Source organism: Anarhichas minor, unplaced genomic scaffold, assembly GCF_050575085.1.
Source record: "Anarhichas minor isolate MPS153535 unplaced genomic scaffold, ASM5057508v1 ptg000014l, whole genome shotgun sequence".
In the NCBI taxonomy this organism is placed as follows: domain Eukaryota; kingdom Metazoa; phylum Chordata; class Actinopteri; order Perciformes; family Anarhichadidae; genus Anarhichas; species Anarhichas minor.
In genome coordinates this window covers 6,178,869-6,191,072 of record NW_027466460.1, presented here as the reverse complement: position 1 = coordinate 6,191,072, position 12,204 = coordinate 6,178,869, and the positions used below count along the sequence as shown (strand labels likewise).

At 39.0% G+C, this 12,204-nt stretch overlaps 1 protein-coding gene across 1 annotated transcript; it reads right to left on the bottom strand.

The window, feature by feature from the left end:
• Positions 1–2,358: 2,358 nt before the first annotated feature.
• Positions 2,359–10,404, bottom strand: slc44a1a (solute carrier family 44 member 1a). The gene is made up of 16 exons (XM_076091237.1): positions 10,167–10,404; positions 9,813–9,899; positions 9,185–9,327; positions 8,010–8,146; positions 7,715–7,808; positions 7,257–7,426; positions 6,655–6,744; positions 6,381–6,523; positions 6,007–6,193; positions 4,968–5,136; positions 4,654–4,810; positions 4,446–4,529; positions 4,203–4,340; positions 3,852–4,088; positions 3,141–3,215; positions 2,359–2,884 (listed from the first exon to the last, which is right to left on the bottom strand). The coding sequence occupies exons 1-16, from the start codon at positions 10,188–10,190 to the stop codon at positions 2,861–2,863; spliced, it is 1,959 nt and encodes a 652-aa protein (XP_075947352.1). The 5' UTR covers positions 10,191–10,404; the 3' UTR covers positions 2,359–2,860.
• Between the last annotated feature and the right edge of the window lie 1,800 nt (positions 10,405–12,204).

The window sequence follows — 12,204 nt, the reverse complement described above, 5'->3', positions numbered from 1 at the left end:
CTGTGCTGAGAACACTATAGGATTACATACAGTATCTGTCATGCAAAGTAAATAAATAAAATGCACATATACTTTAGAATATGTTGAAATAGAGATTTTAAAATGTGGAAAACGTGCTAAGAAAAAGCAGGTGTTTGAGATTAATTTAATCTTTATTCTGAAAAGCTACAATGAATATACCTGCAGATATTTTACAATATAGGGCAAATAAAAACATATACTTTGAAAACCTCCCAGTGTCCAAAATGCAGTATACTTTAAAGACACTGATCTAGTTCTATTTCAAAATATATGAAAAAGAAGCTTTTGAGGACGTGGTTTTCATAAGAAGCAAACAGTGGTTGAGTTGGGTCGATAAACTCCAGCCATTTACTCACACACGTGTCCAGGCCTGCCTGCTCATGATACAAACCAGCAAGATCAGAATGATAATTATTCTAGTGAAAGAATTACAGTAAAATAAAAACAAAAACAATCCCATTCAGGGAGTCAGAACTGGCTGCTGCATGCTGAGGCGGCCTCCAGCAGAATGTGTTTTCCTGTCTTTCTATCCAATGACAAAGGGCTTCCAGGAATGGTTAGTTCTGTAAGTACTGCAGAAATCACTTAGGTGTGACTCACTACCAGCCAGAGCTGTTTTCCTCTGGAATCCTGCATTTTATGAGGGCAGACAGCAGTGTGCAGCGAGAGCTTTCACATCAATAACCTCTAACTGCTTAGTGGCTTGATTCTTGCCTGGTCAATGCTAGATTGGAAAGAAACGGGAGGGGATGAGGCACTGATCGATACATCTTGTAGATTGTGGATACACTCATGGGGAATCAGATTTGTGCCAGGCCAGTCTACCTCTATGCTGATCATAAACATGGTATTTTAACTTTAATGATCAACTTGTAGGAAAAAAAACTAAATATTCTGATATTTGACAATAGGTTACATTTTTTTAAATGTCTTTCTGCCTTTGTACACTGAGCTAACATTTAAAATATGTTGGAAAATATATGTTTGAGATACCTGCAACAATACAGCTATTAACTGCAGATTATATTTGGAGGCCATTTGGTTCAGTTGTAACAATACAAATACATTTCATCTAGATATATAAACTCAGTTTCACACATCTTCACCCCAGTGTCCCAGAGGTTACCAACTACTTTATTTAGGTTTCATCTTTTTTAAATCAAATTGGAATTAGGTCATGAGAAGTAGAACAACTTCCAAAAAGTGACGTGGAATCAAAATGACAACATCATTTATTTTCCTTAAGTGGATTCAGAGAATTTTAAACTTGTTATTTCTGGTATGAGGTTGAAATGTCATTTTGTTCTCATTATTTTTTGAAGGGCACGACATTTAAATGGCTTCACAATGGAGATATCATTCATTTAACAGGATTTGCTGCCCTCAGCTGGTTAATGTCCGACCCCACAGCTTCATTGTATAACAGTCTTTCTCAAGGGGACGTTTGTTGTCTGTGATGAACTGGTACTTGTGTCACAAGAATAAGGACCACTAACTCATGTAGCCTATTGATCAGGTATGATGAACCATTAGCACACTGTCTGCTTTAGTTTGATATTCTACAAACTGTACGTTATCTACATGAGACATTCAAAAATAAAAGCAGTTGTGTTTTTTTTAACCACTGACATGAAATACCACTCTCAATTATCAATCACCTGCACCAAGAATGCACCTGTGAAAACACCTGCAACCAATTAGATCAGAGCTATATATATATATATATATATATAGCTATATATATAGCTATATATATATATATATATATATATATATATATATATATATATAGATATAGATATAGATATAGATATATATATAGATATAGATATAGATATATATAGATATAGATATAGATATAGATATATATATATATATATATATATAGATATATATATATATATATAGATATAGATATATATATAGAGAGAGAGAGAGAGAGACTAATTGTATTATGTATTTTGTTTATAGTACAATACAGTAAACTATGTCCATTCCACCAATTTTTTGGCATTTGTGTATAAAGTTGTGATGCAAAAATATATATTTTTAGAGGCTTTATATCATTTTGATATTTTGTTTATGTTGTATGTGTAGGGTTTCGACAGAAGTCGTTATTTTTAGAAATAGTGGTTTCACAATTGCCAAAAACTGTAAATCTTAAACTAAATATTCGTATGTTTCAATTCACTAGCTGCCCCCTGCTGACTAGAAGTGGGTGATCCACAGTATAAGTATTGCCCATACATGCACCGTTATCTCAATAGACCTGTGGCTAAAGGAGACACTCTATGTGACATATGGAGGGTTTCATAGACGTGGACCAAAGACCAAACATACAACTTTCTGTTTTAATGTATTTAAGTATAAAATTTGAAAAGTAATAGAACAACTTCAACAGCCTTTGACAAAACACTGTTAGCCATTCATTTCAAAAATGTACACGGAACCATTCAAACTATAGCTAACACTAACTATGTAACAAAGATAGCCAAACATGTTAAACCATGTCAAATCGTTCATATTATTTAAACTGGAATAAAAAGAGAAAACTCAGTAATATGGGAAAAAGACAAAACAAAGCAAACCCATCTCATTAGCAACAAAACACACCCAAATAAGCGTTTGCCGCATTACAGCTATTAGTGTCAAACTTGAAATTTACAATCGCTCTTACTCAAAAAGATCAACATGAAATACAACCCAATGCATCTCTTGTTGAGACTCTGTGTAGCGTCAGTATAAAAAGCATTGTTATCTTAACGATGTCCCTGGAGTGAAATGCTAGAAAGCTCTGAGGATGTCTTTTTAGTGGTTATGGCGTCTTTCCGGCACTCGGTCAAGCAGAAGTCCCTCCACGTGCCTGCAAGAAATAAAAAAAAAAAATATATATATATATATATAAATTATATTCACTCACTTTCAGAACCACAAAACGCATAGCATTAGAATCACACGCAACTTGATGTTATTTACCTGCTCTGAATGGGACATTAACCCAGTTAACTGTGTATTTCTTTTAACATTTCACATTTTCAAGAATATTCTGTATTTGCTTTCTAGCTGAACTAAAACAGCTTCAATACATCAATACTGTTGAAAAGACAACAAAGACTCACCATGGACTTCATCTCCCGTCCATCGCCATCACCAGGCTTGTACCAGCCCATTTTCTTACTGTTCTCAACATATTCCTGGGGAGGGAAACACAGAGTTATAGAACAGTTATTCAACTCACACTTTATATAAAAGAACATGGTGATCGTTCATTGTTAAGAATAAAAGTGTTACGGTAGAGAATCAGAAAGCATTCGAGTTAATAAACCAGAAATACCCTTTTTTCTATGAGTTATGAATGATTCACTGGGAGTTCTGGATTAGAAATATGGACGGTTTGTCATAGAACATAAATGATCATGGTGCCTGAAGCAGGTGAAAGGACTGCATAACAAACTAACATCTGGGTCGAGATAAATCAATAAAAAAAACATTCAAAACACTCAAAACACTGGGTCTCATGCAAGAACTTTTTCTGTGAGGTTTGTTGATACAAGCTCCAACAAGTTCCAACTCAGATTTGTCAATCCTCTTAACTGGACAAACTCGTAGTAAATCGCTCTCCGAGCACAGTCAGCGCACATAAAATCGCCATACAAGGCTACAAGGTTCCCAATCCCAGAGTTATTAGATCAGAGAATATTATGGTCTATATGCTTCTTAAACTCACTGGGGAAGAAAAATGCCCTCTGAAGCAATACACTATACTGTATATAATGTGTTTCTTCATTAGTTGTCAGCCGCTGAATCCCCTTTACGCACTATTCTCTCACCATTAAGGCCTTGTCCATGTAGTACTCGTGTCCAGGGCTGCCATCATTGTACTTTGTGTCCACAGCGAAGCAGAGGAAGAGAACGTCGACCACATTCTCAAAGACCGAAAGGAAGCAGTGAGCCACCAGGAAGGCAAACAGACAGACAATGAGGAGAGGCAGGACCCACACAGTGTACTCCCTCTGGTAGTTCAGAGCCAGGACGCCGGCGAAAGCCGTACAGGAGACTACAAGCACCTGAGAGAGCAAATATAAGACGAGTTAAAAACATCGATTTGGTTTTGAGGGAGTATCTCGCATAATACATTTCTTTTAGTGGACAACGCCGCAGAATGCGTCTCTGTGCGGTACCTTTCCCAAGAAGAGGACAAAGTCGCCCACGGTGTTGATGGCGGCCACTCGGAGGGCATTCTCCACCAGGATCAGGAGAGCGTCACGGGCGGAGGTGCAGAAACTGGTGCTGTTGATGGCTGTCGCCGTGTAAGCATTCTGTAATGATGCGATACGGACATGTACACTGTAAATACTTGAAGACCTTATTTTCAATGTGCAGTACACTAGATTTCCTTCCTCCACCAATCCGAAAATACTTACTTGATTTAAGTACGCAAGGCACTTCTCAAGACACCACAGACAGCAGACGCAAGCTTTCAGCATGCAACGAGCACAAGCGTTTTCCTATGAACAAATGAAGAACAAACTTGATTAAAATGTATGTATTAAAAGTACGGACAACTTTCATGAGGCCATCGTGGAAGTTGTTTTTTGAGTTTGTAGCATTCTGCCTAATTCCTGCGCTCACCTTTCCTTTGAGCTGGCTGTGGATATACGTCAGGATGAGACGAGGGATCTTAACAAGCGTGATGATGAAGGAGCCTTTGGCCAGAGTGCCAAGATGGTAGCGGATGGTACGTGCCATGGAGGAGAGGATGGGAGTTGCTGGCAACTGGGACTTATTCCTTAAGTTAATCAGATCGATAGATCGATAGATAGATAGAGAGAGAGAGAAGCCATATGTGTAATTATACAGCCTAAAATAAACATGACAGCAAAGACAACATTACGTCTTCCATGTGGTAAAATACAAATGACATCCTGTTCACATCCTGTTCGCACCTTGTGAAGTAGTAGGTAACCACAGCTCCGGCGATAGTCATCTGCTGGAAGGCGAGTATAAACTCATTGATCCAGATGAGACCCACAGCGTGATACCACACCAAGTACTGGAGAGGCCCCTGCATTTGGTATTCAACAACACCCGTAGAGTTGTTTTTTACCGGTGTCCCTGTGAAGGAATACGAGTGCGAGTTTGTGTTTTACTGCTCAGTCAGAGTCGTTTTTACACAAGGGCTAAAATGTTTGCATCCACTGGTCACGCCTCTATATCTCCTTGATATCTTTGAGCATCCTCCCCGGAAACAAGTGCGACAAATTGTACCTGTCTGACCTCGACTTGTAATGTATGACTGACGTTGAACACAATTCCCAAATTACCATATAGAGTGTTTGTACTCTATGGATGTTTTTTTAAATAATTACATTGCAACATCTCCTCATGGCACAGCAACTAATATTTCGCAAAGACATGCATGGAAAGCTTCACTATACAATACATGTTAATGCTAATGCATTGTGAAGAGATTTCACTGCTGTTGGAATTGAATCAATGATATCTATAATATTACTTTTTTTGAATACTTACCAAATACACAGAAACATAGTAAACATAAAGTAAGAAAACGTGACGTTCCGACTGTATTTGTGCTGGCCTTCGGTTTTGAATACGACTTTTCTGAATTAAAAATCAACAGTAGAAAAAGAGGAGTGGGAGATGAAGGGAGACGTTGTTCTTCTGCTCCATCCTCCCACATCAGGAGACTAGCACAAGATTCCAAATGTGGGAGTTTATTCATGCCACGAAAACCAAGACAAAATGTCACAAGCACCAAACTTAATATTCGACTTGTTTGGGAAACGGTCCCACCGTCACATCTGATGCTAGAAACATGTCTGTGTGCCGCATTGACAATAAAAGCTATTCTGAAGCATGTATACACAGACGTAGCGTTTCTGAATGGTGAATGCCGTTTTCTGACACATCCACATAAATTAACGACTAGTATTGGAGCTCCTCCCCAGCAGCCTCGGTCCTCACCTGAAGTCCCGAGAGAGAGGAGCACAGTGATCCAGTAGATCCAGAAGAGCATGAGGCAGAGGAAGGTCCAGAAGGGCTGCAGGGCCAGCAGGGGAAGGTGAATGAACACTTTACCAGCCACGTGGAACAGGGAGATGGTGAGAGCCACGCGCTTCCTCATGAAGAACATCACAAGCAGGAGAACCACCTGGAGGGTGACACACAAAGACGAGTGATCTAGTGAACCGAGCTGTAGAGTTTAGGAATTCAATTCAATTACCTTTCCTGTCAGGAAGAAGCACATACATTTAACCGTATTCAACAGGCGGTGTTTACTTGTGATATAGGAAGCTGTATCAGAAATGCATGCATTGCCTGTACACTCAAGAACATACCGTGAAAATGGTAGCAACAATTGCATACACAAGCAGGGCCTTAACGTTGTCTGAGGCCACTTCTTTCCCAAACACCGATAAGGTATTGTTATCAAGGGCTTTCCTGTGGTCCGCATAGAGCCACCAGAGGACGCCCGTCCCGCCTGCAACAGATCAGAGCAGAGTTCAAGTATAACCTGAATACAAAAACATCCTGTGCTGCTGTCTCGCATCAACATAATGTAGTTAAGGGGTGTGTAGGTGCTAGAACATGTGCGCTGCATCTGAAGGTTACCTATAGAGCCGATGACTACCAGGACCGTTATAATCCACACCAGCACTTTGGAGATGTAACGAATGACAACCATCATGATCAGGGACAGAACTGAGAAAAAGAACAGAGTGCATCATATAAGTGCATAAAACACTTCGATCAACAATGTTTATCTACGCGATACAATGAAGCCATGGGTTTGTAAATGAATGAGACACGTGTGGAAACACGAACGTTACGAATGGTGCAGCGTCGACATTCAACACAACCAAAACCAGACGGATCAAATAATTGAGATGAAAAGAGATAAACTTGATGATGACTTCTGTCTTTTCGCTGCACCAATGGGAGGAGTTCGAGCAGACCTCAACCGAATGCTGCCCCGTGGGCTGAACGTCAGCGGATACAATGGATGTAACCACTCAGACGTTTCCTGTTGTTTTTATGACAAAAATAGCTTCGCTTCCGAAAGTGGCCTTCCTACTTGAATCCTCATGAGCAATAAACGGTTGAGCAGTGGGAGCAGCAGAAAAAAAAAAAAAAAGAATAAGAAATAACAGTAATTTGTCATTGGATTAAAAACCATTCATTATATGTCTAAAATAATTCCAGATGTGTTATACCAAAAGCCAGCAAACAAAGGCCCATTATGATCTCCTTGCTGGCCATCACCCCGGCGATGACCCGGCGCAGCACACTGTTGTCACCGACGAATGTAATGAAGGCCTGGGCGAACTCAGCATAGCAGCCGATATCCACAGGAACACAGCGGTGCAACAGTGGGACAGACTTACTACAAACAAGACAAAGAAGAAGAACATGGGTTCAACTGTTTCTTATGAATACACCTTGAAGCAGTGGAATACAGACTATATCTATCTATTTATTTGGTCCTTTTTGGTCCTGGAATGTGTACATGTAAGGCTACAGTGCATAGTGGTGTGAATTAACCACTGAAATACATAAATCAACAAATATATAATGACTGAATGAATGGTAGACTTTCTGTATTCTCTCTTCCCATCCCCCTACCCTCTCGTCAAGTCGCTTAACTAAAACCTAAAAGGATGCACTGGATTACCTCGGAGGAACAGGGAGTTTGGGACATTTCGTGGATCTGTCTGAATGGCTTGTGTATCTTGGAGGAGTAATATCATAGGAGCAGAGATGAGATCCTGTCAACAGAAAAACCCAAAAATAAGATTTGAATATTCAAAACGTGTCTGCAAGGAATTATAATGGTACGCAATATATATATATATATATATATATATATATACACAGCCCATCACATTTCTAATAAATGCATGTAAACATCAGTGAATTAAAACTCTCACTTAATACCTTTACTCAAAATCATATTTCACTTTTCTCACCGTTATTCAGAGCAAACTGCTTCAAATCACTGAGCGTCTTCAGTTCAGCAGCAGGACATTTGGAGACGCACAGGGCGATGGACTTGATCTTCCTGTTTATTAAGTCAAGGTTGCATGGGTCTAGAAAGAAAACATACCTGGTGGGAAGAAGAAAAAATGAATAATCTGATTAATTAAGTGGTTACATTGTCCCTTGAAGAAACATATCAGTACATTTGGTGTTTACTATGCCAGTGGGGACTGTTGTCTGGGCAGAGAATGAAAGATGGTGACATTTGCTACCCTGCCGCACAGATCTGTCTTTGTAGCAGAAACGCCTTGTATTCAAAGCCTCCATGGGCAATCAGCCCATCAATAAAGCATGACCCATTGTTCCAGTAAGACTGGGCCTACAGGCTGCATGCTGACGGAGAGCTACAGCCCAAAAGTGGGAATACAATCAAAGACATTTTCACATGAATTATGACAAGAGGACAATTTGTGACAATTCTATCGGGGTGATGAAAAATACCACATTAAACCAGTTTTACTGGTTGAGAAATGATTAAACTATGATTTTCATTCAGATATGTGAGGAACCTAAACCCATTTTATCACAACGCAACCATGAGTCAGTGTAACTCGCTGTTCCTGATTTTAATATACATTAACCTTCTGACAGATGAAGTTGCTCACACAGACCAAACATCACACTGACCTGGACAGAGGATTGGGAATATGTCATTTTCAGGAGAATCCTGTTCCATTATCTATTGCTTTTCCCTTCTTTTTTTTTCTACCTTTTTTTCGGTTATGGTCTGGGACAGCTCAATGGTATCAACTATGTAAGCCTAAGTGGGAAGTAAACTGAAGTCTTCACAAATGCAGTAAGCGGTTGTTTGTGGCAAATTAGATTAGGATTACATGATGCAACCCTTGCATGTAAACAAGTAATGCTGACGCCTTCTTCTGTGCCACCAACACTCAACTACAGAGTCTCAACTTTAAAGCACTGAATCTAGAAGTAAATGTTCTGTTGCTGTAGGCGATCTAATCCAGAACACGGAGCAAAAGGAAAATACTGAAGGGACAGCACAGCAGGGATTTGATGCATCTTCAATAAAAGAAAAATAGAAATCGGATGTAGATAAACATCTAGGTCACATGTTAAGTCATCCGTAACCAATCGGACTAACTTGTTTTCCCTCATGTCCCGGCCACTGAGAGGTACTCCCTCGATCTTGGTGTTATTCTTGCCACAGGTGTTGCCGTAACTGTCATATCCAGAGATAAGCCTGGAGGCAGCTCCTGTGGCGATGGGAAAGGCACAAATGCACACCTGCAGACGACACAGATTAGAAAAGACAATGTTAACCATCGGCCGGATGACGCAAAATAAAAATAGTAGACCCACAGTAACTAAAACGAATGCAGTCCATATGTAGTTATAATGTTGTGTTGTTGTTGTGACTGTTTTAGAGAGGTGTTGATTCAACTTTTTGGAAGACGTAAGCATTTGTTGGAGATGTTGAACTGCATTGCAAATGTACAATAATCACCCTAACTGAAACAAATAGGGTTGACAAATTATTACAAAGTACTTCTACAATGCAATACAACAGCTACACAAACTACAGTCTCCAAAATGACCAAGCAGTTAAATAAACACCCATCTAAAAAGTTTTAAAACAAAATAATCGACATGTTTACCCTCGTGGATAAAAATACTTATTGCACAACCTGTTGTATTGAATTAGCTTTAGCTGGGTGGTCACATTTAAGATTGCATCTCCGTGTAAACGCACATTCAAACTGAAAACGTACCATCCCGATACAAAACAAGGTGAATACGATGAGCCATGGGACGTCCGTGCAGCTGTGCTCTTCCAGCGGTTTCCAGTCCCGTTTGCTCTGCCAAGGCATAAATGATACACAGTGAAATGTGACAGATAATCCCGTTTGGTTGAGACTGCTGTGGTGCAGTAGCTTCGCTTTCGCTGCTCTTCCAACATCAGCAGACAAATCACTGAGTTGTTGCTGTAAAAAAACAAGCTGCTGCCGCCACTGCTGAAGAAGTGACGCTGTCGCTACACGTTGACTCAAAAGTCTTTCTGCTAACAGCGTTACAGTGTTTCAAGTTGTGCAGCAGGCATAACTATTGTATTGTAGCCAACTTACCTCGGTGCTGTTGCAACATCCCATTGTGAACAACTTCAGCTAACTTTAACGAAAACAAAACTTTAAAAGTGCCTTTTATTCGGTTCAACTTTTTTAGCTCATTTCCCTTTTCTTTCTCCTTTTCCTTTTCCCTTTCTACCTAAGGACACAGCTCTGTTTGCGACCTGTTCAATTCAACAATAAACGCCCATTTGGGAGACTCCCTCTGCAGGTAAACGCGGAAGAAGTCAAATGTATTGTGCTGCCTTCACGGGCTATCAGAAATATCCCAATCATAATTTAAGAATTACCATAATATCCGAGCTTAAACAATTAGCAGCTATTGTTGTCATCAATGCTTTCATATGCTTTTTTTTGTTTTTGTTTGCCACTTGAGTAGCTCTGTGAAACATTGACAACCACACCACAAAGAAATATGAGCTTTGTTGAAAGAATATCTCAGTAATTGCGAATTGGATTCGCGGAAAACGGGAGATCTCCTCAGTTGCCTCATAAATAGCTATTTATATGCATAAGATTGGCATTTGTATGATAAATAAAACAAAAAAGCAACTCAGGATACTATTAATCAAAACATATTACGAAACTGTATACATCATTATGCAATGTGAAGGGTTACAGCAAATGCTTTAATATTTGTATTATTCTAATGCAATAAGTAGCTCTAATAAGCTAGATATACACTGTAAATAGTGTTTAAGCTTAGGCCTACACACGACTGCCTACACAAATTTGGTTAGCTTGTAAAGATTAAGAACATGTAAAGCAATTGAAATATTGCCAGCCATTAATGTTATTATTATCATTATTATTATTGTTATCTTAGTCATTATTATTATTATTGTTGTTATATTAATGTTGTCCCCTCAAAAGTAAAGTCCCTGCAGGATTTAGAAGGTTACAAGGTGCAGTGAATGCAGCATAGCTGTCTGTTGACTTGAGACATGAAGCCCAGAGCCGTATAAAGAGAGAGTCGCGTCATCGGCTGTTCAAAATGCTTGATTGTCACGTGAATCAAGTAGACTTCAGATAATTCTAGGAAGTTATTTGCGGGCAATTTGAATGCGTAGATAATTGTTGAAATCGGTACAAACAGAGAAACAGAATTGCAGAATTTTGCAAATTAGTAGTTAATAAATTAATCCATTTATTATAATAATAATATAGAGCAGCAACATACACATATTTGAAACATGAATTTTGTGTTTTTTAAAAGTAAAATTTGCTAATATTTAAGGATTAGTAAGGTTGATAGCTAGCGCCTTGTTGACATATTAAGCTAAAGTTCCATTGTTCAGAGGAACCGAGGGGCATTTAGTGGCATTTAGTGGTGAGGTTGCAGATTATTATAATTATAATAACTAAATATTGATTCTAGATCAACAACAGCAAAGTTACTATGTAAAGTTGTTAATATCTCACTGGAAACAAATGTCAATAAATAAATAACTAACATTCTTGAGTTAAGTTTATAAATGACAATAAACAAAATAAAGAACACAGACATCAGATAGTATGTCATTCCTCCTGTCCTCCTGTCCTCTGTCCTCCTGGCTGCTTTGTCTCAGCCCGCACAGAATTACTCACAGACAGCTTTTGTTTTACCTTGTTTGTAAAAAATAAAAATGCTTTTTACTGACAGTAACGAGCGAAGTCGTCATCAACACGAATAATCTTCACTTCACCTGGTTCACTTCAGTGTCTCCACCGCAGCCTCTCTTGCTCTGCTCTGTGCTGACTTAGTTCAGTGTGTTTGTACTACTTGTGTGTGTTGGAGGAGCTCAGCCCAACACAGAGAAGGCCGACAAGATAAACTCAGCATGATGATAGATTACACCAAAACATTTAACAAGGCCTTGCAACATGGTGGACTCCATGGACGTGGACTCACTCTGTAGATAGAAATGGCTTTTTCTAAGCTAACAAAAACATAACAATTCTTAGTTTCAGGTCATTATTAAACACCAACGAAAAGTATATGAATATACTCAGAAATATATTATTCTATTTCTGCCAATGCATCCCGCTAAATGTTACA